We start from the raw sequence: 27,680 nt of genomic DNA on the forward strand, positions 1-27,680 counted from the left end.
CCCTTCGTGCAGACCATTATGTGAGTTGCCACAGTCGCACCCAAAGCGTGAAACAGAAATGAAATTACAGGGATGTCGACCCACTCTGCCCACGCGTCGTAAAAAAATCCCAATCAATGCGAACTGAAAAATGAATTACTCTGTTGTACTGCAGCTTCGGGGGAAGCTTCCAGTAATTATGAATCACTCGTGCCCAACAGCAAAATGCAGGATTTGCTAGTATTCTCTCCTCGGGAGACCGCCACCCCCGCCGAGCAGCCCCTTGTGGACCGAATTAAGCACCTGGTTGTTAAGGAAGACGGAAGGAGTCGGGGAGAAATAACTGTGCGTTAATATTGATTTACCAACCATAACGCCGCCAGCTGTTTGTCTTCGGGAGTGGCGTTGGGGCTGGAGTGGGTCTTGAGTCTCATGGCATACCTCAGAGAGACACATGAAGAAGATCATTCCACGTTCACCACCCACCTCATACTCCTACTTATTTCTCTTGGGCCACTCTGAGACATTTTGCAGGGCTTAATGGCTCCCTGCTCGAAATCTGGCCAACGTTCCACCATTATTACCATCAGCTCTGTTTTGATCACGGCCAGGATAGAATGATTTTCATGAGCACCCATATATGATTTGGTCTTTAACAGTAGTGGCTTACACGGTAGACATACCTAGAGGAATTTGCGGAATTATCCAGGTAAACAGGGAACATCTCCGCTTCTACTAATCTTGTTTTGCCGCTGAGTAGCTGAATAGCTCACAGAGGATGAAGACGGTGCGCATAACTTTCAGGATCTTTTTATGGTATCTAAGTGCATCAAGCACTGATAATAATGATAATAATAATCATGGTGGCATTTGTTAAGCGCTTACTATGTGCCACGCACTGTTCTAAGCACTGGGGCATATATAAGATAATCGGGTTGGACACAGTCCCTGTCTCACACAGGGATCACAGACTTAATCCCCATAAAGAAGCAACGTGGCTTACTGGAAAGAGCACGGGCTTGCTAAGTGCTTAGTACAGTGCTCCACACATACGATTGAATGAATCAGAGATCATGGGTTCTGATCCCAGTTCCGCCACCTGTCTGCTGTGTGACCTTGGGCAAATCACTTCTCTGGGCCTCAGTTCTCTCACCTGTAAAATGGGGATTAAGATTGTGAGCCCCACATGGACAAACTGATTACCTTGTATCTATCCCTTTGTTTAGAACAGTGCTTGACACATAGTAAGCGCTTAACAAATACCATCATTATAATTATTACTATTTTATAGATGAGGGAACTGAAGCCCAGAGAAGTTAAGTGACTTGCCCAAGGTCACACAGCAGACATGTAGCAGAGTCAGGATTAGAACCCAGGTCCCCTGACTCCCAGGCCCGCATTCTGTTCACTAGGCCGTGCTGCTGGGAGAGTTCTTGCTCATTCCTGTGGACACAGTGTTCCCTCTTCATAGAATCCCAAAATATAGCCCGCCTCAAGAGGAAAACATAGTTAAGAGAGCCATGCTTCTAAAATCCTTACCTGATGAGTTCAACTGTTTCCGAGTACATTGTATAGGGGGATTTCGATTCCATAGGGCCCTGTTCCATAGCATTTCCGCACTCAATAAATGACAGGGCTGCTTCTGCATAATTCAGGGCCTTCCCAAATTTCTCCACCTAAGGAGCACAGCACATACATGGCCTTGTTTAAAAATGGTACTAGATCTTAGTGCGGTATTTTCATAATTCGTTCTGGGATTCACTGGAGAAGCACAAACTTAAGGTTCCAGGAGTCTTTGTAACAGGACCAAGTGAAAATCGTCCTAGACCCAAAGAGAAAAAAAAATCTAAAGCTAAAGGATTCTTAATCAGTCAAACAATGGCATTTATTGCGTGCAGAGCACTTGGGAGAGCAAAATAAAGTTGGGAGACATGATCTCTTCCCACAAGGAGCTTACAGTCTAGCATTAAAATATGTGTATTTGTTCAAGTCTTCCGCTCCAGTTCACACCAATATCAAATTTTCATGTTTTGGAGTCAAAAACCTAGACTTCTATAGCCTGTTATTTTCTACCACCCACCATTAATAATGGTGGTATTTGTTCAGCACTTAGAATGTGCCAAGCCCTATAATAAATGCTGGAGAAGATTTAAGATAATCAGGTTGGACACAGGCCCTCTCTTTCTTCTCCCCTCCTTTTTTTTCTTCTCTTTTTACTCCTCCCCATATTGCTATATGGTTTCTATATCCCACCCTGATTTTAATGTTTCAAAAATTATGCAAAAAGGTGGGGGGCAATTATGCAAATCAATATGGCATTAATAACTCTAACTCCTTGAACTTCCTTCTCTCAGATGTCCATATTTGCTCATCAACCACGGGTGGCCGGCTCAGGTTGGGAGGGATGAAGGGACGAAGAATGAAGAAAAGGCAGGAACACAGAGATTCCTTGTTCCTCCTAGGGTGGGCGGAAAGTGTTGGCCGGAGGAACTGAAAGGCCAGCTTTGACTCCTAGGTCTCGGTTCGTGAGGGAGAGCGGGGGCAGGATGGGGATTCCAGCAGTTTGGGGATCATAAGCACAGGTGATTTAAGCATCTGGACACCTCTGCAGGCTCCATGGAATTGCCTTGTTCCAAACCCGTCTGTCTAGGCAGTAACGGCAGTATTTACTAGGTGCTCGCTACATGCTGAACACTGGGCCAAATGCTCAGACAGATACAGGATGATCGGATTTAAAAAAAAAATGGTATTTGTTAAGCACCTACCAGGCACTTTATTAAGCGCTGGAGTAAATAAAAGCCAATCAGGTTGGACAAAGTTCATGTCCAACATGGGGCTCATAGTCTTAATCCCCATTTTACAAATGAAGTAACTGAGGGACAGAAATTAAGTGACTTGCCTAAGGTCACGCAGCAGACCCAGATTAGAACCCAGGTCCTCTGACTCCCAGGCCTGTGCTCTATCCACTAGGCCACACTCACATGGGGCTCACAGATTAAAGGGAGGGAGGAATGGTTATTGAGTCTCCATTCTTCAGATGAAGAAACTGAAGCCCAGAGAAGCTAAATGACTTGCCCAAGGTCCCACAGCAGGCAAGTTGAGATCAGAACACAAGACTTCTGATTCTCAGGACTGTGCTCCAGAGAAGCAGGGTGGCCTAATGGATAGAGTATGGCCCTGGGAGTCAGAAGGACCTGGGTTCTAATCCCGGCTCTTCCACATAACTGCTGCTTGGGCAAATCACTTCACTTCTCTGGGCCTCGGTTACCTTATCTGTACAATGGGGATTAAGACCATGAGCCCCATATGGGACATGAACTGCGTCCAACCTGATTAGCTTGTATCTACTCCAGCGCTTAGAAATGTGCTTGACACATAGTAAGCGCTTAACAAATATCATCATCATTATTATTATTATTGTCCTCCAGGCCTCGCTGCTTTGGATTAGGAGTATTATTAGATGAGGCCCCTGGGAAGCAACTTGAAGATCAGAAACCTGCTTTGCTTTCTCTCCGAAAATCCAGGAATCTTTTTTGCACAGAGTTGAGTTGTCTGCTTCCCCGGCTGAGAAACTGAAGGCAGACACTAACCCATCTCAGCGCCTCAGGGATTAGCCAGGCCAGGAAAAGCTATATTTTTTTAAAATGTGTCATTCGGGACTGAGTCTGTATCCTGAATGCACTTCAGCCTTTTTAGGGGCTGAATTCCTCTGCGTCATGGCTTTTGATGACACATATGAAGACCACAGGAGTCTTTTTGGGGGAGTAAGGAATTCGGTTTGATGCCAGGCATGGCTGGCTGAGCTAACACATCGCAAAAACAAACAATCTTGGATATGAAAAACAACCACCACCAACTATTGGCAGGAACTTCTAATTAAGCCTTAGAATAAATGGAAATATTCATTAATTTAGGCTTTTTCTTTCCCAGTCAGACGTTGTAGGCTGAAGTCATAGTTGATTGGGCTGTAAATGGTTCGATCACATAAACACTTCTTAATTTAACCAACCCAGCTATCCTTGTAATAGATTTTATAATTACCTAGCTATATTGCTCTGTTGATGGAGTTTCAGTACAAAAATGATTCAGGAGAATGTATCTGGAAAGAAAATGTTCTCACCATTGCATCTGCTTTATGCTTCATCCGTTTAGCCTCTTGCATAAAATAATCTGCAGTGTGTGGCCTACAAAAGGGAGAATGACATTGCATTTTATTACTTTTGAAATGCCAGATATTTTGAAGATATTCTTTCCCTACATACACACACACACACACACACACACATATATGAATATCTAATCTGCCATTTAAAAAGTGCGCTTAATGTGGAATCATGGATCGCATATTTTCACATGACTGATTTTATGCAAAATAGCATTTATTGCTATTCTTTTTCTTTATAATTCAGTAGAAAATGCTGATAGGCTACATTTACAGAAGAAACATCACGTTCCCCAGATAATCACGGTTCTGAGTTGTGAATCAGATTATTTCAATGTAGCAAAGAAATAAATGCACACTTTGGTTTACATAATGTTTACATATTAGCAATTCCATTTCAAATCAGCTCAAATCAACTCCATAATACTTGTTTGCCGGTATGTACGTATGTGTACATTGGTATGTAAAATGTGTGTGCCTGAACACATATACAAAAAGAGGCACGCTTTTTATATATATATATATTTACGGCTTTTTAGAGCTTCATGTGAAAATACAACTGGACAACATCATGTGATTATAGCCTAATTCTAGAAAAGTGAATTACCAAAGATGTCTAGCTAGTAATAATGCAAACATGACTTTTATTCTCCAGGGTTTTGATTAGTTGGCTGGAAAGCCTTAAAGGCAGACGGGCATTATTAAGGCAATAATTAGTTTTTAAGACAATAATAACCCAGGCCAGCAGAGGATCTGTTGGGAAATAGCAGGGAATGTCAGGAATTTAAGTGTCCCCAGCAAAAACCGAGTTCACCTGAGTTCACTGAGGACCTGGGTTCTAATCTCGGCTCTGCCACATGTCTGCCGTGTGACCCTGGGCAAGTTACTTAACATCTCTGGGCTTCAGTTCCCTCTTCTGTAAAATGGAGATTAAGACTGTGAGATTAAGACTGTGACCAAGCTGATCAGCCCTGCTTCCCCAGCGGTCAGAACAGTGTTTGGCACATAGTAAGTGCTTAACTAATAATAATAATAATGATGATGATAAACTGAGTTTACCTAACTGCCACCCAATCAATTATCTATTTGGAACTCATCATTTTAAACATGACTTTTTAGAAAGCTTAGTTCTATTAACAGATATGATTTCATTTTTCCCCTCTACATTTAAGAAGCAATTAGTATAGGTTTGAGGCATTGTATCATGTTTTTGTTTTGTTTTGTTGTGGTGGTTAGAATTCAATCTAGCATGACTACTGCCTTCTGGATGAAAACTGGTCCATTCAGTTGAACTTCTGCATGTTCTAAAGAGCCATATCATTCCTAAACTGCTAAACTTGATATAAAATTCTGATTTTTAATTGTTCATGATCCCAGGATATAGTGGATATTGTAGTTAATATACTGTGATATCTGAGAATAATTTGGCAATTATTTAGCCACTTTTCTTCTAATGCAGGCCAAAATTTTCTCCACTCTCTCATAAGTAGCAGGCTGTAAGCTCGCTGTGGGCAGGGAATGTGTCTGTTAAATTGTGATAATAATGATGATTGTGATATTCGTTAAGCTCTTATTAAGGGCGAGGCACTGTACAAAGCACTGGGGTAGATGCATCAGGCTCAAGACTGCTTAATCCCCACTGTACAGATGAGGTAACTGAGGCCCAGAGAAGTGAAGTGACTTACACAAGCTCACATAGCAGGCAAGTGATGGAGCCAGGATTAGAACCCATGTCCTTCTGATTCCCAGGCCCATGCTCTATCTACTACGCCAAGCTGCTTTTCAACAGAGTAAACTGCAACTTAGGTGACAGCTTTATGTGTGTATGCGTTAGGTGGTTTTGAATTGGGGGGTTTTAACTCTGTAAAACACCTTGATATACTTTCAGAGGAAAAGTGGTCAGCACATGAAAATGAGTTGCTTTATATGGAGTGTAGGAGATTTTCCATTTCCATTTTCCACCTTTAGTGGATTTCTGGGGATATTTGCTATTAAACTGACGGAAAACTAATGTGAATTCAACGAGATTAGAGACAACGGTTTAATGAAGGCAGCATGTTGCACTTCGTATACTAACAAACGAGTATTTGCAGGAATATAATTGGTTTCCTCTTTGAAATCACCACTACGGCAGTTCCAGAATATAGTATAGCACAAATACTAATATAAAATTCAATTTTCTCTGCCAACCGATTGCTCATCCAATTCTTTATAGTTTATATGGCAAACCTACGGAATTTTCTGTTTCATTTACATAATGCATTCTCACTACACTGTTTCTCCCGGTGACAGTCCTTTATGATGATACATTAAGAAACCTAATAAAAGTTCAATTAAACACCATAAATGTAGTCAACTGCATGTTTCAGTGCACTTCAGAAGTGTGGCTTTCAAAGTATTTTCAAAACCAAAGCAAAGGCCCTTTAACATTTGGCTAAGAATCATGGCCAACAAAAGCAACCTTCTGAGAGCTTATTCTACACAGAAGCTTTTTTTCCTTTTCACAACTATAACCCTATTTCTAGGCAGCTTCTGGCACCTGAGCTTTTTTTTTTTTATGGTATTTGTTAAGCACTTACTATTTACCAGGCACTGTACAAGGCGCTGGGGTAGATACAAGCTAATCAGGGTGGACACGGTCCCCGTCCCATGTGAGGCTCAAAGTCTTAATCCCCATTTTATAGATGAGGTAACGGGCACAGAGAAATTTAAGTGACTTTTTCAAGGTCACACAGGAGCCGGGTGGCGGAGCCGGGATTAAAACCCAGGTATTCTCACTCCCAGGCCCGTGATTTTTCCACAAGGCCATGCTATACTTTTCAAACAAATCTAGTTCATTCATTCATTCATCGTATTTATTGAGCGCTTACTGTGTGCAGAGCACTGTACTAAACCCTTGGAAAGTACAATTCGGCAACCGATAGAGATAATCCCTACCCAACAACAGGCTCCCACACCTTCTCATGGCCTCTTGGCTGACCTCCCTGTCTCCTGTCTCTCCCCTCTCCAGTCCATATTCCACACCGATGCAAGGATCATTTTCTAACAAAAAAAAGTTCAGTCCATAATCTCCTCACTCCCCAAAAGTCTCCAATGGCTGCCTCTCCACCTCTTCATTTGCATTCATTCGGTCGTATTTATTAGGCACTTACTGTGTGCAGAGCACTGTACTAAGCGCTTGGGAGAGTACACTACAGCAATAAACAGACATCGGACACCAACACCTAACCATTGAGATTAAGGCACTCCTCAATCAACTGTCCCCCCCTACATTTCCTCACGGATCTCCTTCTACAACCCAGCCCAGACACTTAGGTCTCTAGCACCAACCTGTACATCGACCTCGTCTATCCCACCACCGACCCCTTGCCCACATCCTCCTTCCGGTCTGGAACTTCCCTTCATATCCGACAGCGTCCCCACCTTCAAAACCCACCTAAAATCATGTTATCCAAGAGGATTTCCCTGACTAAGCCCTCCTTTCCCTATCACCCCTCCCCTCTGTGGTGACTATGAGTTTGGCTGTGTACCCTTAACCACTTTGATACTCACCCCAACCCTAAAGCACTGACTTTAGGTACTGTAGAGTATTTCAGGGACTTCCCCTAGTACAGTGCCTGGCACAAAGTAAGCGCTTCATTTCTCTGGGCCTCAGTTCCCTCATCTGGAAAACGGGGATTAAGACTGTGAGCCCCACATGGGACAGGGGCTGCGTCCATCCCCATTTCCTTGTATTCTCCGCCACAGCTTTAGGAGAGTTAGTTCCTGGTCTGTAGTAAGTGCTTAACGAATACGGCAATTATTATAGAACACTGTACTGAGCACCTAGTGGTTACAGAGCACCGTATCAACCACTTGAGGACTACACAATAACATTTAAAGACACTGAAGCTCTTGATCTCTCCCCTTCATTAAACAGAAGAGCTTTTAACGTATGCAACCCATTTTCTCTGACAGTTCCAGAGAGACTCTGCTTCTTGGATTGTGGTTTATTTTATTTTTTATGGATTGCAAATTGCTTTGGGATGCACGGCAATTGGAACGTGACATCTTTCTATCTATCCGATAGCTACGTAAGGGTGTTTTTTATTCCATCGTATCTATCTCCATAAAAGGGAGAAGCAGTTTCATCGTAGCGGCCTGCCAGAAATATCATATGGATTGCTAATGGAGGGAGCAGGTGATAAAAGCCTCTTAGTTGATATAGACGGTGGCAAAATCAGGTCCCAGTGACAGCAAATGGGGGGAATCATTCTTCTTCTAAATAGTTGCCCAAGAAGCCCCGGATTGAGCCTCCTCGGTTTAATTACTAGGACTCCTAATGGTCTTCCAGGCTTTGCTTCTGACACACCCTTCGTGCTCAGGATAACCATCAGGTGGGATCTGTATATGGGACTTTCAGTTCATCCTTATTTGAGGCCCAGAGAAGTTGTGACTTGCCCAGAGAATCTATGTGAAGCAGCGTAGACTAACGGAAAGATCATGGGTCTGGGAATCAGAGGACCTGGGTTCCAATCCTGGCTTTACCGCATACCCTCTATGTCATCTTTGCCTACTTGTTCATTCCAAGCGCTTAGTACAGTGCTCTGCACATAGTAAGCGCTCAATAAATATTATTGAATGAAATAAATGCTACTGAATGAATCTTTGGCAAGTCTCTCAACTTCTTTGTGCCTCAGTTTCCTCATCTTTAAAATGTGGATAAAACACTACTCTCGCCTACTTAGAAGAGGAGCCCCATGCGGGACTGGGTCTGTGTCCAACCTATTTTGAATCCACTCCGGTGCTTCGACAGTGTTTGTCACACAGTAAGCACTTAACGAGTATCATTATTTTTACTATTATTATTGCCCAAGGTCTCACAGCAGGCAAGTGACACAGCCAGGATTAGAATCCAGGTCTCTGATGCCCACTGGACCATGCTGCCTCTAGATCTGCTGACTTCCGGTAAACCTTAGGAAGGGAGAGGGGTTGGAGGGTGTCGATACCTCAGTAATGGTGGTCCGGAAGACTAGAGTTTGGGGCGCTGCCAGGGGCGGAGGTGGGGAACCTCTTTAACCCTCTTCCCTCCTTTGGTCATCAAGGAGTCCGCGCTCTGGACGTGACTGTTGACATTTACTGAAGGCTTATTTCAGGTTTTCCCCAAAACAGAAGACAGGGAAAGGCACTCTTCGGCATTTGCTTTGAGAAGCTCCGTGGCCTAGTGGAAAGAGCCCGGTCCTGGGAATCAGAGGATCTGGGTTCTAATCGCATCTCCACCACCAGCCTGCTGTGTGAGCTTGGGCCAGTCACTTCACTGGGCCTCTGTTACCTCATCTGTAAAACTGGGGATTAAGAACGTGAGCCCCATTTGGGACATGGACTCTGTCCAACCTGCTCAGCTAGTATCTACCCCAGTGCTTACTACAGTGCCTGGCACATTGTAAGTGCTTCATTCATTCATTCAATCGTATTTATTGAGTGCTTATCGAACGTGCAGAGCATTGTACTAAGCGCTTGGGGGAGCACATTATAACAATAAGCGGACACGTTCCCTGCCCACAACGAGCTGAGAGGTAAGAAATACCACTGAAGACAAAAAACACGATGAAAATGAGAAAACCCACGCCAAACCTAGGCTCTCCCTCGGCGGTTTAAAATTAGATGGTTTCTCTGACGTATTGTAACAGCTGTACTTACATAGCATCGAAGACTAGCTTTTGTCTCCTTTTGTCTCTGTGGCTGTTGTGTGACGGTGACCATGGTTCCATTGGAGGCTGGGACTTGTTGCAGACTAGCGCATTTTCTGAGTTGGTGTGAACAGCTTTCTGGTCAACAAACCACACAGAAGACACTGAGAAACCGGTGATGGAGCTGGACGGCAACCCCTGAACTACAATGGCTTCTTTGTCCCGGGTGGTAGCTCGCTACCTGCTTCAAAAAGGAGCGACTCCAACCGCCTAGATATCCGACACCCAAATCCACCCATCCCCAAATGGTACACGCTGGAGCTACATGTGATGTGTGTGCAAAAACAAAACTAGACTAGTACCCCACGATGGAAAAAAAGAGCGCTTGTTCTGAGCGGAATACCCAAACGGAATCTATTTATTGGAAGTTGATCGTAAGCTATGATCTGTTTAGGAATGCAGAGGAAAATTTCCTGTCTGGAAATGTTACGGATATAGAAATGCACTTCCAAATTTGGAATGCTGATGTGCTCGGTCACTTGAATGTTGTCCTGGCGACCAGAAATCTGTCATCGGGCGACCCTGACTCTGAGAGAAGCAGCATGGTCTGGTGGATAGGGCTCGGGGCTGGAGGTTTCTAAGGTCCTGGGTTCTAATTCTGACTCCGCCACTGTCTGCTGTGCGACCTTGGGCTTCACTTAATTTCTCTGTGCCTCGGTTACCTCATCTGGAAAATGGGGATTAAGACTGTGAGAATTGTAAGCCCCATGTAGGACATGGACCATGTCCAACCTAATTAAGCTGGTATCTAACCCAGCACTTAGTACATGGCACGTAGTAAGCCCTTAACAAATACCATTAAAAAAAACAAAACAAAAGAAAAATAACTTCTCCACCTGAAATTTTCAACAACTCCCTCTTGATAGACAGTGGTATGAAACAAAGTGACGGGAAGGGATTGTTTTCCAAATGCTGAGTATGAAAATTTGGATCGGAAAAGAGCGGTCCTTTTTTTTCTGTCTTACTTTTTTCATTTTGCCCTTTCTGGAAAATAAGAAAATCTATTTCAGACTGTAGATTTAAAAGCCGTCTCCACAGGGGTCAAGGCGACTCAGTCAGAGGGTCGGTTTCCTGACGGCAGCGGGTAGGTCTGGGTTCTCGGAGATTGGGGCAGGAGCCGAAAACAGAGAGACCGTGCAAAATTGCGCTACCAAGGCGAGCAGTAAGTCTCCGTGGTCTCGGTGCATGGACTCACACGGTTATGTCGTTTTACGCTTTAAATGTTTAATGACTTTGAACGTGTGGTGGAATTTTTCAGATTTACCAATGACGACCACGCTGCCAGGGCTATAAATGCCAAGCCTGGAGGTTTTGGGGGTACAAACTTCCAATTCCAGAGGTGCCTGGGCTATCAGCTGCTCCACCTAGTAGTGCAGGGGCTATAAACAGCTGAGAAGCAGCGTGGCCTAGTGGCTAGAGCATGGGCCTGGGAGTCAGAGGGATCTGAGTTCTAATTCTGGCTCTGCCACCTGTCTGCTGTGTAACCTTGGGCAAGTCACTTCTCTGGGCCTCAATGATCTCATCTGTAAAATGGGGATTAAGACCATGAGCCTCATGGGAGACAGGGACTGTGTCCAACCTGATTAGCTTGGATCTACCCTAATGCTTAGAACAGTACCTGACAAATAATTAATGTTGGTATTTGTTAAGTGCTTACTATGTGCAAAGCACTGTTCTAAGCGCTGGGGGATACGAGGTGATGAGGTTGTCCCACGTGGGGCTCACAGTTTTAATCCCCATTTTACAGATGAGGTGACTAAGGCACAGGGAAGTTAAGTGACTTGCCCAAAGTCACACAGCTGGCAAGCGGCAGAGCCGGGATTAGAACCCACGACCTCTGACTCCCAAGCCAGGGCTTTTTCCACTGAGCCACAACAAATAGTAGGCATTTAACATATATCATTATTATTATCATTGTTATGATTATTATTACTAATTCCAGAGAAACCAAGGCTATCAGCAGCCACCCCCAGAGGGCTCTGAAGTGATGAATTTCCAATTTCTCAGGGGCCAGGGCGATCACCTGCTTCACCTTGAGGATTTGGGGCTATGAACTTCTAATTCCAGGGTGCCCTAATGGATAGGGCATGGGATTGGGAATCGGTAGGACCTGGGTTATAATCCCAGCTCTGCCACTTGTCTGCTGCGTGAGCTTGCTCTTTCCACCAGGCCACATTGCTTCTATGAGGTTTAGGAGGCGTTCACTCTCTTCTTAAAGGCAACCAAAGTTCCTGTCTGGCAGCTGTTTTAGAGTGTCTACACAAAGAGGCTCTGTTTTCATATTTCTGGGGCAGCTGAGGAAGGGAAGAGAGAAGGAACAGGGACTGGATCCAGGGATTGAATTTGTAAAGCAGAGCAGCAGCATGGTGTAAAGGATAGAGCAAGGGCCTGGGAGTCAGAAGGTCACAGGTTCTAATCCCAGCTCTGCCACTTGTCTGTCGTGTGACCTTGGGCAAATCACTTCACTTCTCTGGGTCTCAGTTTTCTCATCTGTAAAAATGGGGATTGAGACTGTGAGGCCTATGAGGGACAGGGACTATGTCCAACCCGATTTGCTTGTATCCACCCGGCACTTTGTACAGTGCTTGGCACTTAGTAAGTGCTTAACAAATACCATAATTATTATTCATTATTATTAGAGTGGGGGAATTAGAGAGAAGGAGGGTCTCCTCCTCTAGACTGCAAACGTAGTGTGGGCAGGGATGTGCCTGCCAACTCTGTTGGCCTGTACTCTCCCTTATGCTTAGTTCAGTGCTCTGCACATAGTAAGCACTTAATAAATACCATTGATGATGATGATGAGAGAAGCCAGGAGGAAGGTGGATGGAAGAGAGATGAAGAGGAAGATGGTTTAGGTGCTAGGAAAATGGTATAGATTTTTTCTTGAACCCTAGAGGCCAATTTATGGCACCAAGTTATAGAGTGAAGAAAAGGTGTGGTGTGGGGTGGGGTAGTGAAGAAGAAAGTAAGGCGCCCTTAATAAAAGTTTTCAGTAGACATGGGTAGGTATTAACTCGGTAGGAATGCTAATAAAAACTGTGGCATCTGTTAAGCGCTTGCTATGTGCCAAGCTCTGTGGTAAGAGTTGGTGTAGATTTAGGGCACAGAGACTGCTACTATTAGGTTTGTGGGAGAACTAACATATATATCGTCTACATTTTAAAAATTCCAGTGGTGTGTGAAGTCTTTCCGACGAGAAGGTGGTGGGGAGAGAGCTCACGCTGACAAACAGCTCAGAGTGTCGAGCGTCAAAGCTTAGAATTGAGATTCTCGTGAAAAATCGGTACCAGTTGGGCTGACTCGCTGCCCTAAGATCTCCACCCACCTGTGAGGAAGTGGAATCAGACCCTGACTCAAACTCTTCAGCCAAAATTATTGAAGAAAGAGAAATTCAGTTAAAATTGTACATTTGGGGCAGAGAAAGAAAGGTGCTTGTTACCCTTGTTGGTTGTTCAGTGCTTGAACTCCTCATCTTCCCACCCAATCCAGGCCCTCCTCCTGTCCTTCCCATCACTGTAGACAGTACCACTGTTCTTCTTGTCTCAGAAGCTTGTAACATGGGTGTTGGCCTTGACTCATCTCTCTCATAGAACCCACAAATTCACTGTTACCAAATCCAGTAAGTTCTACCGTCAGAATATAGCTAAAGTCTGCCCTTTCCCCTCCATCCAAACTACTACTAAGCTGATCCAGCCATTATCCTATCCTGCCTTGACAGTTGCATCAGCTCCTCACTGACCTCCCTGCCTTCTGTCTCTCCCCACTCCAGTCCATATTTCACTCTGCTGCCTGGATCATTTTTCTAAAAAAAAGTTCAGTCCACGTCTCCCCACTCCTCAAGAATCTCCAGCGGTGGCCCGTTCACCTCTGCATCAAACAGGGACTCCTTACCAGTGGATTTAAAGCAGTCCATCAGCTCACCCCTCCTACCTTACCGACCTCCTACTAAACTCCAGTCAGCACACTTCACTCCTCTAGCAGCAGCTTATTCACTGTGACTCGATCTCACCTATATCCCCATCGACCCCTTTCCTTGACTCCTTTCCCACATCCTGTCTGGTCTGGAACTCCCTCCCCCGCCATATAAGCCAGGACCGCCAATCTTAAAGTCACATCTCCTCCAAGAGGCCTTTCCCCGAATAAGCCTTCTTTTCGCTGACTCCCACATCCATCCACATTGAGCGTTTGGATCTCTACCCTTTGGGCATTTGGGATTTACCCCACCCTCAGCCCCACAGCACTTACGTACAGATCTGTAAATTATTTATATTAACGTCTGTCTTCCCCTCTAGATCCTAAGCTCATTGAAGGCAGGGAACATTTCTATCAGCTGTGTTGTATTCTATCTCCCAAGTGTGCTCTGCACACAGTAGGCACTCGATAAATACCACTGATTGAATGTTTGGAGTTTTCTCTCACATCTGCCCCCCATCACGGAGACCATCTCTCAGACCTCATTTGATCCTGGGCTGGGCAGGGAGGGGAGAGCAAGGACCCTCCCACCCCAAGAAGGACCCTCCCACTCCAAGATTCTTGGTTAAGGTGGTCACCCACTTTTCTGGGGACTCCTTTGCCCCCCTCACCTTCCCCACCCCCAAGAGGCAGGAGAGACCGCTTAATCCCATCCCCGTTTCCATCAGAAACTTACAGAGAAATCTGCAGGATGGGTTGGCGACTTGGTCTCGGGCCTGGGTTTTTGGCTGGAGGAGATGGAAGTTAATAGACTGTTGCCATTCGGTCTACAGGGAGAGGTTAAATCACTGCTGGAGTGTTGGTGTTTTGACGCGTCGGAGAGGGGTGAGATGGGTGACCAGGCCGCTTTCTCATTTTTATTCATTGGTGTTGCCGAGCTGGAAAAGGAAATTACAGTAATGGAATGTCACAGAACTGGCTCAGAGAAAGGCACGTGTTTTATAGCCCACCGAAACCTCCGACTGAAAACCTGCGGGCAGGAAGAGGTTTATTAGGAATGATAGAATTATTATCTTAGAAACAATTTGCAGGAAGAAGGACCAATTTCCTGGGCATATTGAATTTCTGGGGTTAACTCAAAGTCAGCCAATGATAATCAGAATTAACAAGGATAATAATGACGACGACAATTATGCCGGGGGAGGGGAAATGGAAACGTGGAAGTGGTGGCCTATCCGTTCCGTGGATCCAAATGCAGAGGATAAGGTTCGTTCATTCATCCCACTGTACTTATTGAGCACTTGCTGTGTGCAGAGCACTGTACTAAGCACTTGGAAAGTACAATTTGGCAACAGATAGGGACAACCCCTACTCAATAAGGGGCTTACGGAGCCTTTGCACGCAGGTGGTGCTCAATAAATACGATCGAGTCAACGACTGATCTCGTGGACCAGGCGGAACCCGCCCTCAAGCAAGACATTGCTCTCTAGTTTCCGCGGAGTGGACACCGCGTCCACTTAGAAGGAAAATACCTACCTATTGACATTCAAGCTGCAATGGTTTCCTGATGGAGGGCTTTTGGCCGGAGCAGTGGATCGTAAGGAACACGCCTTGTCTCCCTGAGTCTTCTTACTCTCCCTGATTTCCTCTTCGTTTTCACACTGCAGGAGGATAAGATTAAAAGCGGTCATCTCGACAATTTGTGGGCAGCAGAAGGAGCGGATCACGGCTGGCTCTAGACGGGGGAAACTTTCTCCACAGCTTAATCGCAGTCCTCCTAAGCCCTGTCACATTCGATCGTATTTATTGAGCGTTTACTGTGTGCAAAGCACTGAACAGAGAAATCACGGGCCTCGGAGTTGGAAGGACCTGGGTTCTAATCCCGGCTCTGCCACTTCTCTGCTGTGTGACCTTGGGGAGGACACATGACTTCTCTGGGCCTCAGTTTCCTTATCTGTAAAATGGGGATTAAGACTGTGAGCCCTACGTGGGACAGGGACTGTGTCCAATCTGATTAGCTTGTATCTACCCCAGCGCTTAGTACAGTGCCTGGCACAAAGTAACGGCTTAACAAATACCACTAATATTATTATCATCCTCACTTCTTGCCTTTCACCTTCAGAACACAGGATGGCTATGTCCTGTCCTTCATGGGAGTCATATTTTCTCCCCCAGCTATATTTTCACCACAGGCAGAGGTATCTTTCAGTCGTAAGACAATGAAAATAATAACTGCGGTGCCTCCGGGTGTCAATCGGAGGGAGTCTCTGGCTCACGGAACTATCAAAAGGAAAAGTTCTCTGCACTTTGGGGCTAGATGGTGTGAAAGCTGCCCAATACCAACGGTTAAGAAAGGAAAGGTCAGTCAGTCGATGGTATTTAGTGAGCGCTTGGGAGAGTACAATACAACAATAAACGGGCACATTCCCTGCCCACAATGAACTTAAAATCTAGAGGGGATATTAATAGAAATAAAAATAAATGACTGATATGGACTTAAGTGCTGAGGGGTAAGGGGAGGATGAATAAAGGGCGCAAGTCAGGGCAGCGCAGAAGGGAGTAGGAGATGAAGAAAGGAGGACTTGGTCAGGGAAGGCCTCGTGTAGGAACTGTGCTTTCAAGTACGGCTTTGAAGAGGGGGAGAGTAGCACTCTCAGTAGGTGGACGGGCAAACGAGCTATCCCTGTGGTAGCGGGGATGGCTTACATTGAGCCAGCACTACATATACGCTTGACGGACTTCTGGATGCTTCAGCCGTATTTGCACAATCCTATATAACTGGAATTTACAGATACGATACATCTGTAATTTATTCATTTCTGGATATTCATGTCTATCTCCCCGCTCTTGACTCTGAACTCAACTGCGGGGAGGGAAAGTGTCTACCGACTCCGTTGCTCTCCCAAATACTTAGTACAATTTGCACACAGTCAGCTCTCAATAAATATGATTGATTGATTGAATGAATGAATAGCAGCAGTAATCATATTTTTTAAGCGCTGTGCGCAGTAGGAACGTGAGCTCGTTCTCTCTAGACTGTAAGCTTGTTATGGGCAGGGAATGTGTCTGCTAAATCGGTTGCATTGTACTCTCTCAAGCGCTTAGTACAGTGCTCTCCACATAGTAAGCGCTCAAGATATTTGATTGATGGATTGGCTGCAGAGCACTGTACTAAGCACTGGGAGAGACTACATGGGGAGGGGGAAATCAAACATGGTCCTTCAGTGGGCTCACAGTCTAACGATACACACCCTAAGATGATGATTATGGTATTTGTTAAGCGCTTACTATGTGCCAAGCACTGTTCTAAGCACCAGGGTAGATATAGGGTAATCACGTTGTCCCACATGGCTCACAGTCTCAATCTCCATTTTCCAGATGAAGTAACTGAGGCACAGAGAAGTTAAGTGGCTTGTCCAAGGTCACCCAGCAGACAAGTAGCAGAGCCAGGATTGGAACCCACGACCTCTGACTCCCAAGCCCGGGCTCTCTCCTAAGCTACGCTGCTTCACACCCTTGGCTATCTGTACACACTGGCTGTATTTTCACATTACCCACACCACAGCTATCCATATACACCAGCTGTATTTTCACAATTCCCCCACCACGGCCATCTGTACCCACCGGTTGTATTTTCCCAATATACACACCACGGCCATCTGTACACACTGGCTATATTTTCATAACACACAAACCATGGCCATCGGTACACACTGGCTAAATTTTCACAATACGCTCACCACGAACATCTTTAAATGAATACCTTTATATTAATGTCTGTCTCCCCTCTAGACTGTAAGCTCATAGTGGGCAGGGAATGCATCTGCTTATTTTACTACTAATATTTAATACCTCACCTGTAAAATGGGGATGAAGAGTATGAGCCCCACGTGGGACAACCCGATTACCTTGCATCTACTCCAGTGCTTAGAACAGGGCTTGGCACACAGTAAGAGCTTAACAAATACCACAGTTATTATTACGAGGACCCCGCATCTCGTGCCGGGCAGAAACGCCTCGAATACTCGCGACGTCCCGGAAAGGCCACACACGGACCCACCTTGCGTTTCCGCTTGGATCTTGGCAAGACCTTGCCCGCCGGTGGGTCGGGGGCGGGTCTCTGGGGGTTGCTCTCCATCCTCCCGTCCTCAGGGGAGGCCCCCGGGACCCTGGATAGAAGAGCCAGGTCGATTTTGACCCACAGCGCCTTGACGTCGTCGCCGTCCTTCAGGGGCGACAGTAGTTCATTCCTCCCGAAAGGAACCAGGGTGTAGGACTGCTCCTCCAGCTCCGGGCCTGGCTCGGCCCCGCCCCGGGGCCCGGGCAACCCGTCCCGATCCGACTCGGGGTCCGTGTCCGAGGAAGAGGAGGCGGACGAGGAAGAGGAGGAAGAAGAGGAGGACGAGGAGGAGGAGGACGACGAGGACGAGGAGGAGGACGAGGATTCTGTCTCGATGAATTCTTTGGATTTGGGGGCTGTTCGGCCGGGGCCCCGGAGCCGGCGTTTCTCCCAGGCCACTGAGGCACGCCGCTCCTTCCCCGATCCCGTTCGGTTGCTGACCAATCTGCGCTTTGGGGGTTCGGTGGGGTTGCCGTCCAAGAGCCCTTGGCTTCCGCCTGCGGCCTCGGCTCTGGGGCAGCCGAGGCCGTGGCTAGCAGGGGGCTTCTCTGTCCTCCCGAGCTGCTTCTTCCAGGCCGATCTCCTCAGCGGGGCACCGGCACCGGCCGCAGCGAGAGCCGGGCCGGCGGTGGCCGCGGTGGCAAGAGCTGGCGGCGATTTCTGCCTCCCCGTTCGGGCGCCCGGGGCTTTGCTGGCTGTCCTAGGCCTCTGCTCCTGCTTGCTGGGGGTCTTGATCTCCTTGTCTTTGAGGCCAGCTGGCTGGCCCTCAGCAGCTTGGACACACCCTGACCCGTCGTCCTTTAACCTACCGTAACACTGCCCGCTCCCTGGACCGGAGCCTTCATTTTGGTGGAGAACCGGGGGCTTCTGGGAATTAACTTTGTTCAGCCACTTATCCAGCTGCCACTTGTTAGAGGACGCTTGTTCCGGCTAAAAGGCAAAAGTAAAAAAAAAGACCATTTATGAGGGGCTTGGCTGATCTTTGTTTTGGCTGATCCAAAGGGTGAAGGGACAGATAAGCGCTTTGTTAAGCGCTTACTACGTGCCAGGCACTGTACTAAGCGCTGGGGTGGATACAAGCAAATCGGGTTGGGCCCAGTTCCTGTCCCACGTGGGGTTCACAGTCTCAATCCCCATTTTCCAGATGAGGGGACTGAAGCCCAGAGAAGTGAAGTGACCAGCTCAAGGTCACACAGCAGACATGGGGCGGAGCCGGGTTTAGAACCCAGGCCCTTCTGACTCCCAGGCCCATGCTCTAGCCAGTAGGTCACATTGCCTTTGACTTATGATAGCTGTTGGAAATTTCCTTCAGACTGTAAATTCCTATATGTATATATAGAATTTGTTAAGGGCTTACTTTGTGCCAGGCACTCCTCCAAGCACTGGGGTGGTGAGAAGCAAATCAGGTTGGACACAGTCCCAGTCTTATGCAGGGCTCACAATCTTAATCCCCTTTTTCCAGATGAGGTAACTGATGCACAGAGAAGTGAGATAACTTGCTCAAAGGTCACACAGAAGATGCGTGCAGGAGCCGGGATTAGTACCCACGACTTTCTGATTCCCAGGCCCGTGCTAGGCCACGCCGCTCTCCCACTCCTCCGGTGGTCAGCTCACCTTCTCGGGACCAGGCCAGAGGCGACCCTCGAGATCCCAGCACCCGTGACCGAGGCAGAGCCGTCCACAGTCCCAAGCGCTTAGTACGGCGCTCTGCCCACCGTAATTGCTGAGAAATGCAATTGAATGAACTTAGCAGCGGGGGTGCCGAGGAAAGGCCAGCTCCAGCTGCCCGTCCGGCCGCCGAATGGCGTGAGCGAAGCCGAGCTCTCCGAGCCCATAGGCGCAATGGTCCCCCAGGGAATCGGCTCCTACGCCCCAGCCGGGACGAATATTGAGAAGCAGCGAGGTGTAGTGGATTGAACCCGGGCCTGGGAGCCAGAAGGTCATGGATTCTAATCCCAGCCCCACCACTTGTCTGCTGTGGGACCTTGGGCAAGTCACTTCACTTCTCTGTGCCTCAGTTGCCTCACTGGGAAATGGGGATTAAGACTGTGAGTCCTCTGTGGGGCGGGAACCATATCCAACCCGATTTGCCCGTACCTTCCCCAGCGCTTGCGACGATGCCTACCTCATAGAAAGTACTTAACAAATGCCTTCATTATTATTATTTTTGACCGGCAGGATCGGCTTAGCCTACCTGCCAGGCGGCCTTAGGGATCCATTATCCCTCAGAACACCTGACACACTGCCAGGATCGCACCACCCCATTTTAGGGCTCGGCAAGTCGAGGCCAGGGACACTTGGAGTTCTGTCCAGGACCTCACCCATTGTCACATAGGATTCCCCCAACTCCCCGCCACCTCCCCAAACCCTGGGCCTGGTTTCTAATCCTGGCTCCACCGTTTACCTGCTTGGTGACTTTGGGCAAGTCACTTCACTTTTCTGTGCATAGAAGTGACTAGCCCAAAGTCACACAGCTGATAAGTGGTGGAGCCAGCATTAGAACCCACGACCTCTGACTCCCAAGCCCGTGCTCTTTCCACTAAGCCACGCTGCTTCTCTTCCCGCTCCTTCTTTTCCCTCCCTCCCCCTTCAAAACCGAAGGGACGAAGACTAAAGTGGATCTGCATTTTATGGCTTCTTTTAGCCATGAATTTTATGGTTAAACGAAGTTTATCCTCAGAGTCCCACAGCCTCTAGGAGTTCACCGCTGCCCACTCTCCACCCAGAGCAGTCCTGCTCTGAATTACTATTCAATTTTTGTCCTTCCCACTCTAAAGCAGAAAAGGCAATCCCTTTTATTGGAGCCTTATACTATGTTGATGTGGGGCGACTAGCTCTTCAAAGTTCCACCTCAAGTTTTCCTCCCCGCACTCAGAATGAAAAGTTAGCATTCCGAGCCTGTGTGCCTTTCCCTAGCCCTAGTTGCAGTCCTAATCCCGTCTCTGCTGTGTGATCATGGGCAAGTCACCTGACCTCTCTGGCCTTCGGTTTCCTCATCTGTCAATCAATTAATGGCATTTATTGAGAGCTTATTGTGCGCAGAGCACACTGTTCTGAACACTTAAATGGGGATCCGATATCTGTTCTTCCTCCTCCAGAGAGTGTGGATCCTATGTGAGTCCCATGACTTTGTCCGATCTGATCATCCTGTATAATAATAATTGCGCTACTCGTTAAGCGCTTTCTATGTGCCAAGCAATATTCTAACAGTCCCTCTCCGACATTTTACAGGTGAGGTAACTGAGGTCCAAAAAAGCGAAGTGACTTGCCCAAGGTCAGACAGCAGGAAGGTGGTGGTGTCAGGATTAGAACCCATGACCTTCTGACTCCAAGGCCCACTCTCTAACCACTACACCATGCTGCTTCTCGTATCTACTCCATCTCTTTTCTCGGCCCGCCGTAAGTACCTGACAAACACCACAGTTATTATTTCAGTTCTGAAAGTCCTCCTCTAAACCCAGCCCCCCGTCAGCACCCCGAAATACCATGAGAGGAGAACACACTTGGCTTGAGATATGTGCTATGAGGAGGGGGAATTTGGAAAAGGAAGAGAAGAAGATCATTCCCAACACACCGACCGAAAGCTTCTCAGCAAAGGGCATGGTGTGGAAAAGCTGATTCACCTGCCTGGGGAAAAATGCTCACCCAATAGCATTTCGTGATAGCTCCAGGGCATGACATTAGCTGTGTGACTGTGGGCAAGTCACTTAACTTCTCAGTACCTCAGTTATCTCATCTGTACAATGGGGATTAACTGTGAGCCTCATGTGGGACAACCTGATTACCCTGTATCTATCCCAGCGCTTAGAACAGTGCTCTGCACATAGTAAGTGCTTAACAAATACCAACATTATTATTGCACTGTGGTGATTCACATCAAACGAAATGGCTTTCGACAGATCTGGCTGAAGAGTGTGCTTTACGCAGAGTTGAGGGGAAACTGGGGGGAGGTTTCCCCAATCTAGGGTTCGGCCGCCTTTGGGGTACAAAGCGAGTCTCCCTGATATTAAACCCACTCTGGGAGGACTACTGCCGTTCGAAATGGGGCCTTCAGAAATCTTACTTCCTCGCTGGCTGTGCACGATGGTACAGCCCAGGGACCCTGGGCTGGTTTGTGGAACATGTCTGGATTAGTCTAGCGAGGGGGAAGGAAGTGGGCAAATGGAAAGCGCACACGTGCAGGAATCAGGAAACCTGCTTTCTAATCCCTGCTCCTCCAGGTGCCTGCTGTGTGGCTTTGGGCAAGTAACTGAACTCTTCTGGCCTCAGTTTCCTCATCTGTAAAATGGGCACTCAATACCTGCTCTCCTACCGCCACAGGCTGTGAACTCCATGAGGAACAGAGACGGGCCCAAGGGGGACCGGTGTGGCAAAGCGGTAGGGAGCCGGTCTGGAAGCTGGAGGACCCGGGTTCAAGTCAGACCTGTCCCGTTAGTCTGCCGTGTGACCGTGGGCGAGTCATTTCACTTCTCTGTACCTCAGTTTCTCCAATTGTAAAATGGGGGTAATAATACCTGCCTTGTTTCCCCTACCTCACAGGGGTGTTTTGAGGGTTTGAAATGAACTAATAAACGTGAGAGTGCTTTGATGATAAAAAAAAAGCACTATAACAAAACCCAAGGTAAACCAGCACTTAGAACAGTGCTCGGCACATAGTAGGCGCTTAAATACCATAAGCATTTCTTATTCCCTCGTATTGTTCCCACTGCTTAGCACGATGCAGTCAGTAAGCACTAAACAAATATCACCACTGTTGTGATTAGTTTTCATGCCTTTTGGGGTTGGTCAACTAGGCAGCTATTGGCGAACTAGGATTTGACTGAATTTCACTGCTAAAGTTCAGGAGTATAAGTGGAGCAGGCAGAGTCCTAAGAAGCACAGAGTATTGCCAAGTTGAAACGTCGAAACCCAATCTCGCTCCAGAAGGATGAACACTGAAGGGGATTTGTATTTTATGCTTTCTTGGGGAGCAATCAAAGTTTATCCTCCGAGTTCCAAGGATTCTACGAGTTCACCAACACCCACTAGCCATCGATAGCAGTCCCGCTCTGAATTACTATTCATTTTTTCCCCCTTCCCACTCTAAAACAGAAACGGCAATCCCTTTTATTGGAGCCCTATACTATTTTTACGTGAGGCGCCTGCCTCTTCAATGCCGTTACCGCTGCAATAAAGGATTCCACTGTTATTTGTCATTTGACATTCATTTTTCTTTTTTAGATTTTTCCAAGAAAGTGCAGCTAAATTGGCATTACTATTTGCAGCCCCCCTCCCCGTCACTCTCTCTACTCATGACAAACTGCAAAGAGGTGAGATCGCTTCTGGGGTCAATCTATAAAGCCATTTCACATTGATTTACACGGGGCCGCTCTTAATAGGCCGATCTAGTCACCGCCCTGAAGGGCCACGTGGAGTGACCGGATCATTAATAACGATGGTATTTGTTAAGTGCTTACTATGTGCCAACCACTGTTCTAAGTACCGGATGACTGTTGGTTGCATCACGCGTAAGCAGGGGGAGGTCTGAGGACCAAAAGAATGAGGTGTCTAATCCCGGCTCTGCCTCGCGTCTGCCGTGCGACCTTGAGCATGTCACTTTGCTTCTCTGTGCCTCGGTTACCTCCTCTGGAAAACGGGGATTAAATCCCACTCCCTCCTACTTAGACCGTGACAGGGACTGTGATCAACCCGATCAACTTGCCTCTTCGCTGATGCTTAGATCAGTGCTTGGCCCACGGTAAGCGCTTAATAAGTACCATAATTATACATCTTGGAGCTTCCACGAGACGTCGCATTTGGGATGAATCGGGAGAGGAAGGGCGGGAAAGTGGCCAGGCGGTAGATAAATAAACAAGGGACGTCTTTTCCTACAGAGGGGAGCCGGCCTGTCTGCAGGCTTAGCTGCGGTTCTACGCATGCATGGGAGGAGAGGAGAAAGGACCAAAGCCTCTTTTTCTGGAAGCGCTCAGAGGGAAAGAGAAAAGAACTGGGGGTGGAGGGCGTGGAGTCGAGCCAAGAAAACGGCCTTACCTCTGGGCTGGAGAAGCGAGGAGGGTCGGGGTGTTCGCTCTCCCCAGAACTGCTCTCGCTTTCCGAGTCGGATCCCGAGCTGCTGTCCGAGTCGCTGGAGCTGCCGCTGTCGCTGCTGACTCCCCCGCCGGGCGGCTGGGAGGCTCTGGGGCTGGGAGGCTGGACCGTGCCACTACCAGGCCCGCCGCCAACCCACCGAGAGGGAAAGGAGAAGAAAATAAACAAACACAAAACGGCCCGGGGGGCCCCCGAGCTCGCTTTCGGGGGTCGGCGTTCCGACCCGTCTCTGGAACCCGGGGCTCACCGGTCCAGAGGCAAAGGATCCGGGGTGCCCACGGATGCCCATCTGAAACTGGGCCCTGGCACTAGGGTTGTCGTTTGGATGGGGGGGGAAGGGAAAGGGTTTAGGTTTTCCCGACCACGGCTAAACGCTGCTGTGCTTACAGTTGATTTTTCATTCATTCGATCGTACTTATGGAGCGCTTACTGTGTACAGAGCACTGTACTAAACGCTTGGGAGAGTACTATACTTCAGTAAACGGACACTTCCCTGCCTATGATGAGCTAATGATTTCATATCCTGACCACCTGAGAAGACAAAAAAAAAAGCCCGAAAGCCCCAAATGCGAAACGGTATTTTTATCAATAATAATAATTCTAATAATGGCATTTGTTAAGTGCTTCCTATGTGCCAAGCACTGAGGTGAGATACAAGAAAATCAGGTTGGACACAGTCCCTGTCCCACATGGGGCTCACAGTGTGAGGGAGAGTCAGTCAGTCTGCCAATCAATCGTATTTATTGAGCGCTCTACTGCTTGGGAGAGTACAATATAGCAATATCACAGACCCATTCCCTGCCCACAGTGAGCTTACAGTCCAGGGGTAGGGAGAAAAGGTAATGAACCTCCATTCTGCAGAGGAAGAAACAGAGGCCCGGAGAAGTGAAATGACTTCCCCAAGGTCACAGAACAGGCAAGCGGCAGAGCCGGGTCCACTGACTCATAGGCCCCGGCTCTTCCCACTAGGCCTCGCTGCTTCTCAGTGTTGCTTGAAAACATCTGTTGAGTGCTTCACTGCTGCCTCTGAGGAGAAGGTAAAACAATGACAAGTATTTTCCAAGTGCTTAGTACAGGGCTCTGCACACAGTAAGTGCTCAATAAATACGAGTGAATGAATGAATGATGCCAGGAGGAAAAAGCCAGTGTAAGGCATGGCCTAGTGGATCCAGCGCGGGCCTAGTGGATCAGGCAGCCTTGGGTTCTAATTCTGACTCTGCCCCTTGTTTGCTGTGTGACCTTAGGCAAGTCACTTCACTTCTCTGAGCCTCAGTTACCTCATCTGGAAAATGGGGATTGAGACTGTGAGCCCCACGTGGGACAGGGACTGCATCCAACCTGATTTGCTTATATCCTCCCCAGTGCTTAGTACAGTGCCTGGCACACAGTAAGTTCCTGGGCCCAACCCTTCCATCCTCACCCGGTGCAAATCTCTGACGGGTTTCTAATGACTGAAGATTGCAGCGGCTTTTGGAAACAGCATCTGCAAGTTCACACCTGAAATTCATATCTGTCCCGTGATTGCCAGGATGTGATATGTTCTCAGAGACAACGGGGGAAAAAAAATCTATTCTTAGCACACACCCAACCGCATAGATTCTGAGCCAAAAAGTGAAATGGAATACTCAGTTCACAAAAAGTGTTTAACATTTGCCTTATCTAACTGAATGAGAAACATACGTTCACTTCTTAGTTCTGTACAGGGCCTGACATGCAGTAAGTGCTTAACGAATACCAAAAAAACCCCAAACCCAGAAGAAAAACAAACAAAAATCCTATAACAGGCAAAACTGGGATAAAAACTCAGTGCTCCTCACTCCCAGGCCTGTGCTCTTCCCATTAGGCCACGTTGCTTCTTATTTGTTTGTGATCGACATTATTATTAAAGGAGGGAATTCAACGCTGCTTCAGCAGGTTCCTCTTTACGACTTGAGGCTGATGGAATGCCTCTCACCGTGAAACGGCACTCTCAAAACCATGGCTATTAGACAATGGGGCAGTTAGGGCTCTGCCAGAAAGATCTGGGAAGAGAACCAGAAGAGGAAGGTATTCTGGTTATTAACGGTCCTTCCGGCCAGACATGACACAACACGCAGGTCCTGAGGACCATGGGACTGGGTTCATGTGGGCAGAAAGCGATTGGACGGCAGGCTGAAAGCCGGCCTCGGGGCCAGGGACCAGCAGCCAGTGTCCGCCTTCCCGACTGCCAGGAGTCGGCTGGTCACCCCCGAAGAAGGACGCACCGGCTGGGTTTTATTTGAGTGGCTCGCAAGCAAAATACAGCGATTCGATTTTCCGCCGTGAGCTGGACTGGGCAGCAGCTGGCGGCGGGCAGCCGGCCACCCTGTCGTGTCAGGCTGGGGAGTGACCAGATTTGGGACTCGCCAGGGCACGGGGCAGCCAAGTGCCCAACTAAGTGCCAGGCACTGTTGTAAGTGTCAGGGTGGATACAAGGTAATCGGGTTGGATATGGTCCCTGTCCCACATTGGGCTCTAAGTCTTAATCCCGTTTAATAGATGAGGTAACTAAGGCCCTGAGAAGTGAAGGGACTTGCCCAAGATCACACAGCAGACAAGTGGGGGTGCTGGGATTAGAACTCAGGTCCTTCTGACTACCAGGCCCATGCTTTTACCACTAAGGCCATGGATGGAGAAACTCTAGCTCTTTTCCTTTTCTTAGGCTCCCATTTGTGTTGCCCTGACTTGCCCTCTTTATTCATAACCCCACCTCCAGTCCCATAGCATTTACAATAATAATAATACAATGATGGCATTTGTTAAGCGATTACCATATGCCAAGCACTGTTCTAAGCACTGGGGTAGATACAAGGTAATCAGGTTGTCCCACCTGGGGCTCACAGTCTTAATCCCCATTTTACAGCTGAGGCAACTGAGGCGCAGAGAAGTCGAGTGACTTGCCCAAAGTCACACGGCTGATTAGCGGCAGAGCCAGGATTAGAACCCACAATCTCTGACTCCCAAGTCCGTGCTCTTGCCACTAAGCTATACTGCCCAAGGTCACACAGCAGGCGTGTGGCAGAGCTGGGATTAGAACCCAGGACCTCTGACCCCCAGGCCCGTGCTAATTTATGTCCACAGCTGTAATTTATTTATTCATATTAATGCCTCTCTTCCCCTCTAGACTAAAAGCTGGTTGTGGGCGGGGAATGAGTCTGTTTATTGTTATATTGTACTCTCCCAAGCGCTTAATACAGTGCTCTGCACACAGTAATAAACCTAACGAATGGTTACCACTGCTTTTTCCAGCTTTTTCTCCTCCATCTCTTCCCACCTCTAAAGCCAAGGAACATAATTTTGGGGAAACACTGCAGTTTTGGCTGTCCTTCCTTAATCCTCCCAAGCTGTCTAAACAATACCGTTTCCCTTTGTCAGTTCCGTGTCTGCCTCTGTTTGAGAACAGGAGTTCAGTGCCTGCAGGAGGGGCCTTTAGCATAGATAATTGAACCGATATTTGTTAAGTTCTTACTTTGTGCTAGGCACCGTACTAAGCGCTGGGGTGGATACCAGCAAATCGGGTTGGACACAGTAACTTTCCCACGTGGGGCTCACAGTCTCAATTCCCACTTTACAGGTGAGGGAACTGAGGCCCTGAGAAGTGAAGTGCCTTGCCCGAGGTCACACAGCAGATGAGTGGCAGAGCTGGGATTAGAACCCATGACCTTCCGACTCC

At 47.6% G+C, this 27,680-nt stretch overlaps 1 protein-coding gene across 5 annotated transcripts in view; it reads right to left on the reverse strand.

The window, feature by feature from the left end:
• The window catches only part of AFF3 (AF4/FMR2 family member 3), a 271,517-nt gene that overhangs the window by 10,271 nt on the left and 233,566 nt on the right, over nucleotides 1-27,680 (reverse strand). For 3 of the 5 annotated variants that reach the window (XM_039914931.1, XM_029048242.2, XM_029048240.2), the window contains 8 exons: nucleotides 23,933-24,104; nucleotides 17,843-18,832; nucleotides 15,319-15,443; nucleotides 14,519-14,720; nucleotides 9,821-9,948; nucleotides 4,100-4,163; nucleotides 1,519-1,655; nucleotides 349-420 (listed from right to left, as the gene is read on the reverse strand). In XM_039914931.1, the coding sequence (XP_039770865.1) occupies nucleotides 349-420; nucleotides 1,519-1,655; nucleotides 4,100-4,163; nucleotides 9,821-9,948; nucleotides 14,519-14,720; nucleotides 15,319-15,443; nucleotides 17,843-18,832; nucleotides 23,933-24,104 (1,890 nt within the window). Of the gene's footprint in view, nucleotides 1-344; nucleotides 421-1,518; nucleotides 1,656-1,685; nucleotides 1,802-4,099; nucleotides 4,164-9,820; nucleotides 9,949-14,518; nucleotides 14,721-15,318; nucleotides 15,444-17,842; nucleotides 18,833-23,932; nucleotides 24,105-27,680 lie in introns of those variants that run through there. The other 2 variants (XR_003753929.2, XM_029048243.1) reach the window with 2 other exon arrangements.

Source organism: Ornithorhynchus anatinus, chromosome 20, assembly GCF_004115215.2.
Source record: "Ornithorhynchus anatinus isolate Pmale09 chromosome 20, mOrnAna1.pri.v4, whole genome shotgun sequence".
Lineage (NCBI taxonomy): Eukaryota > Metazoa > Chordata > Mammalia > Monotremata > Ornithorhynchidae > Ornithorhynchus > Ornithorhynchus anatinus.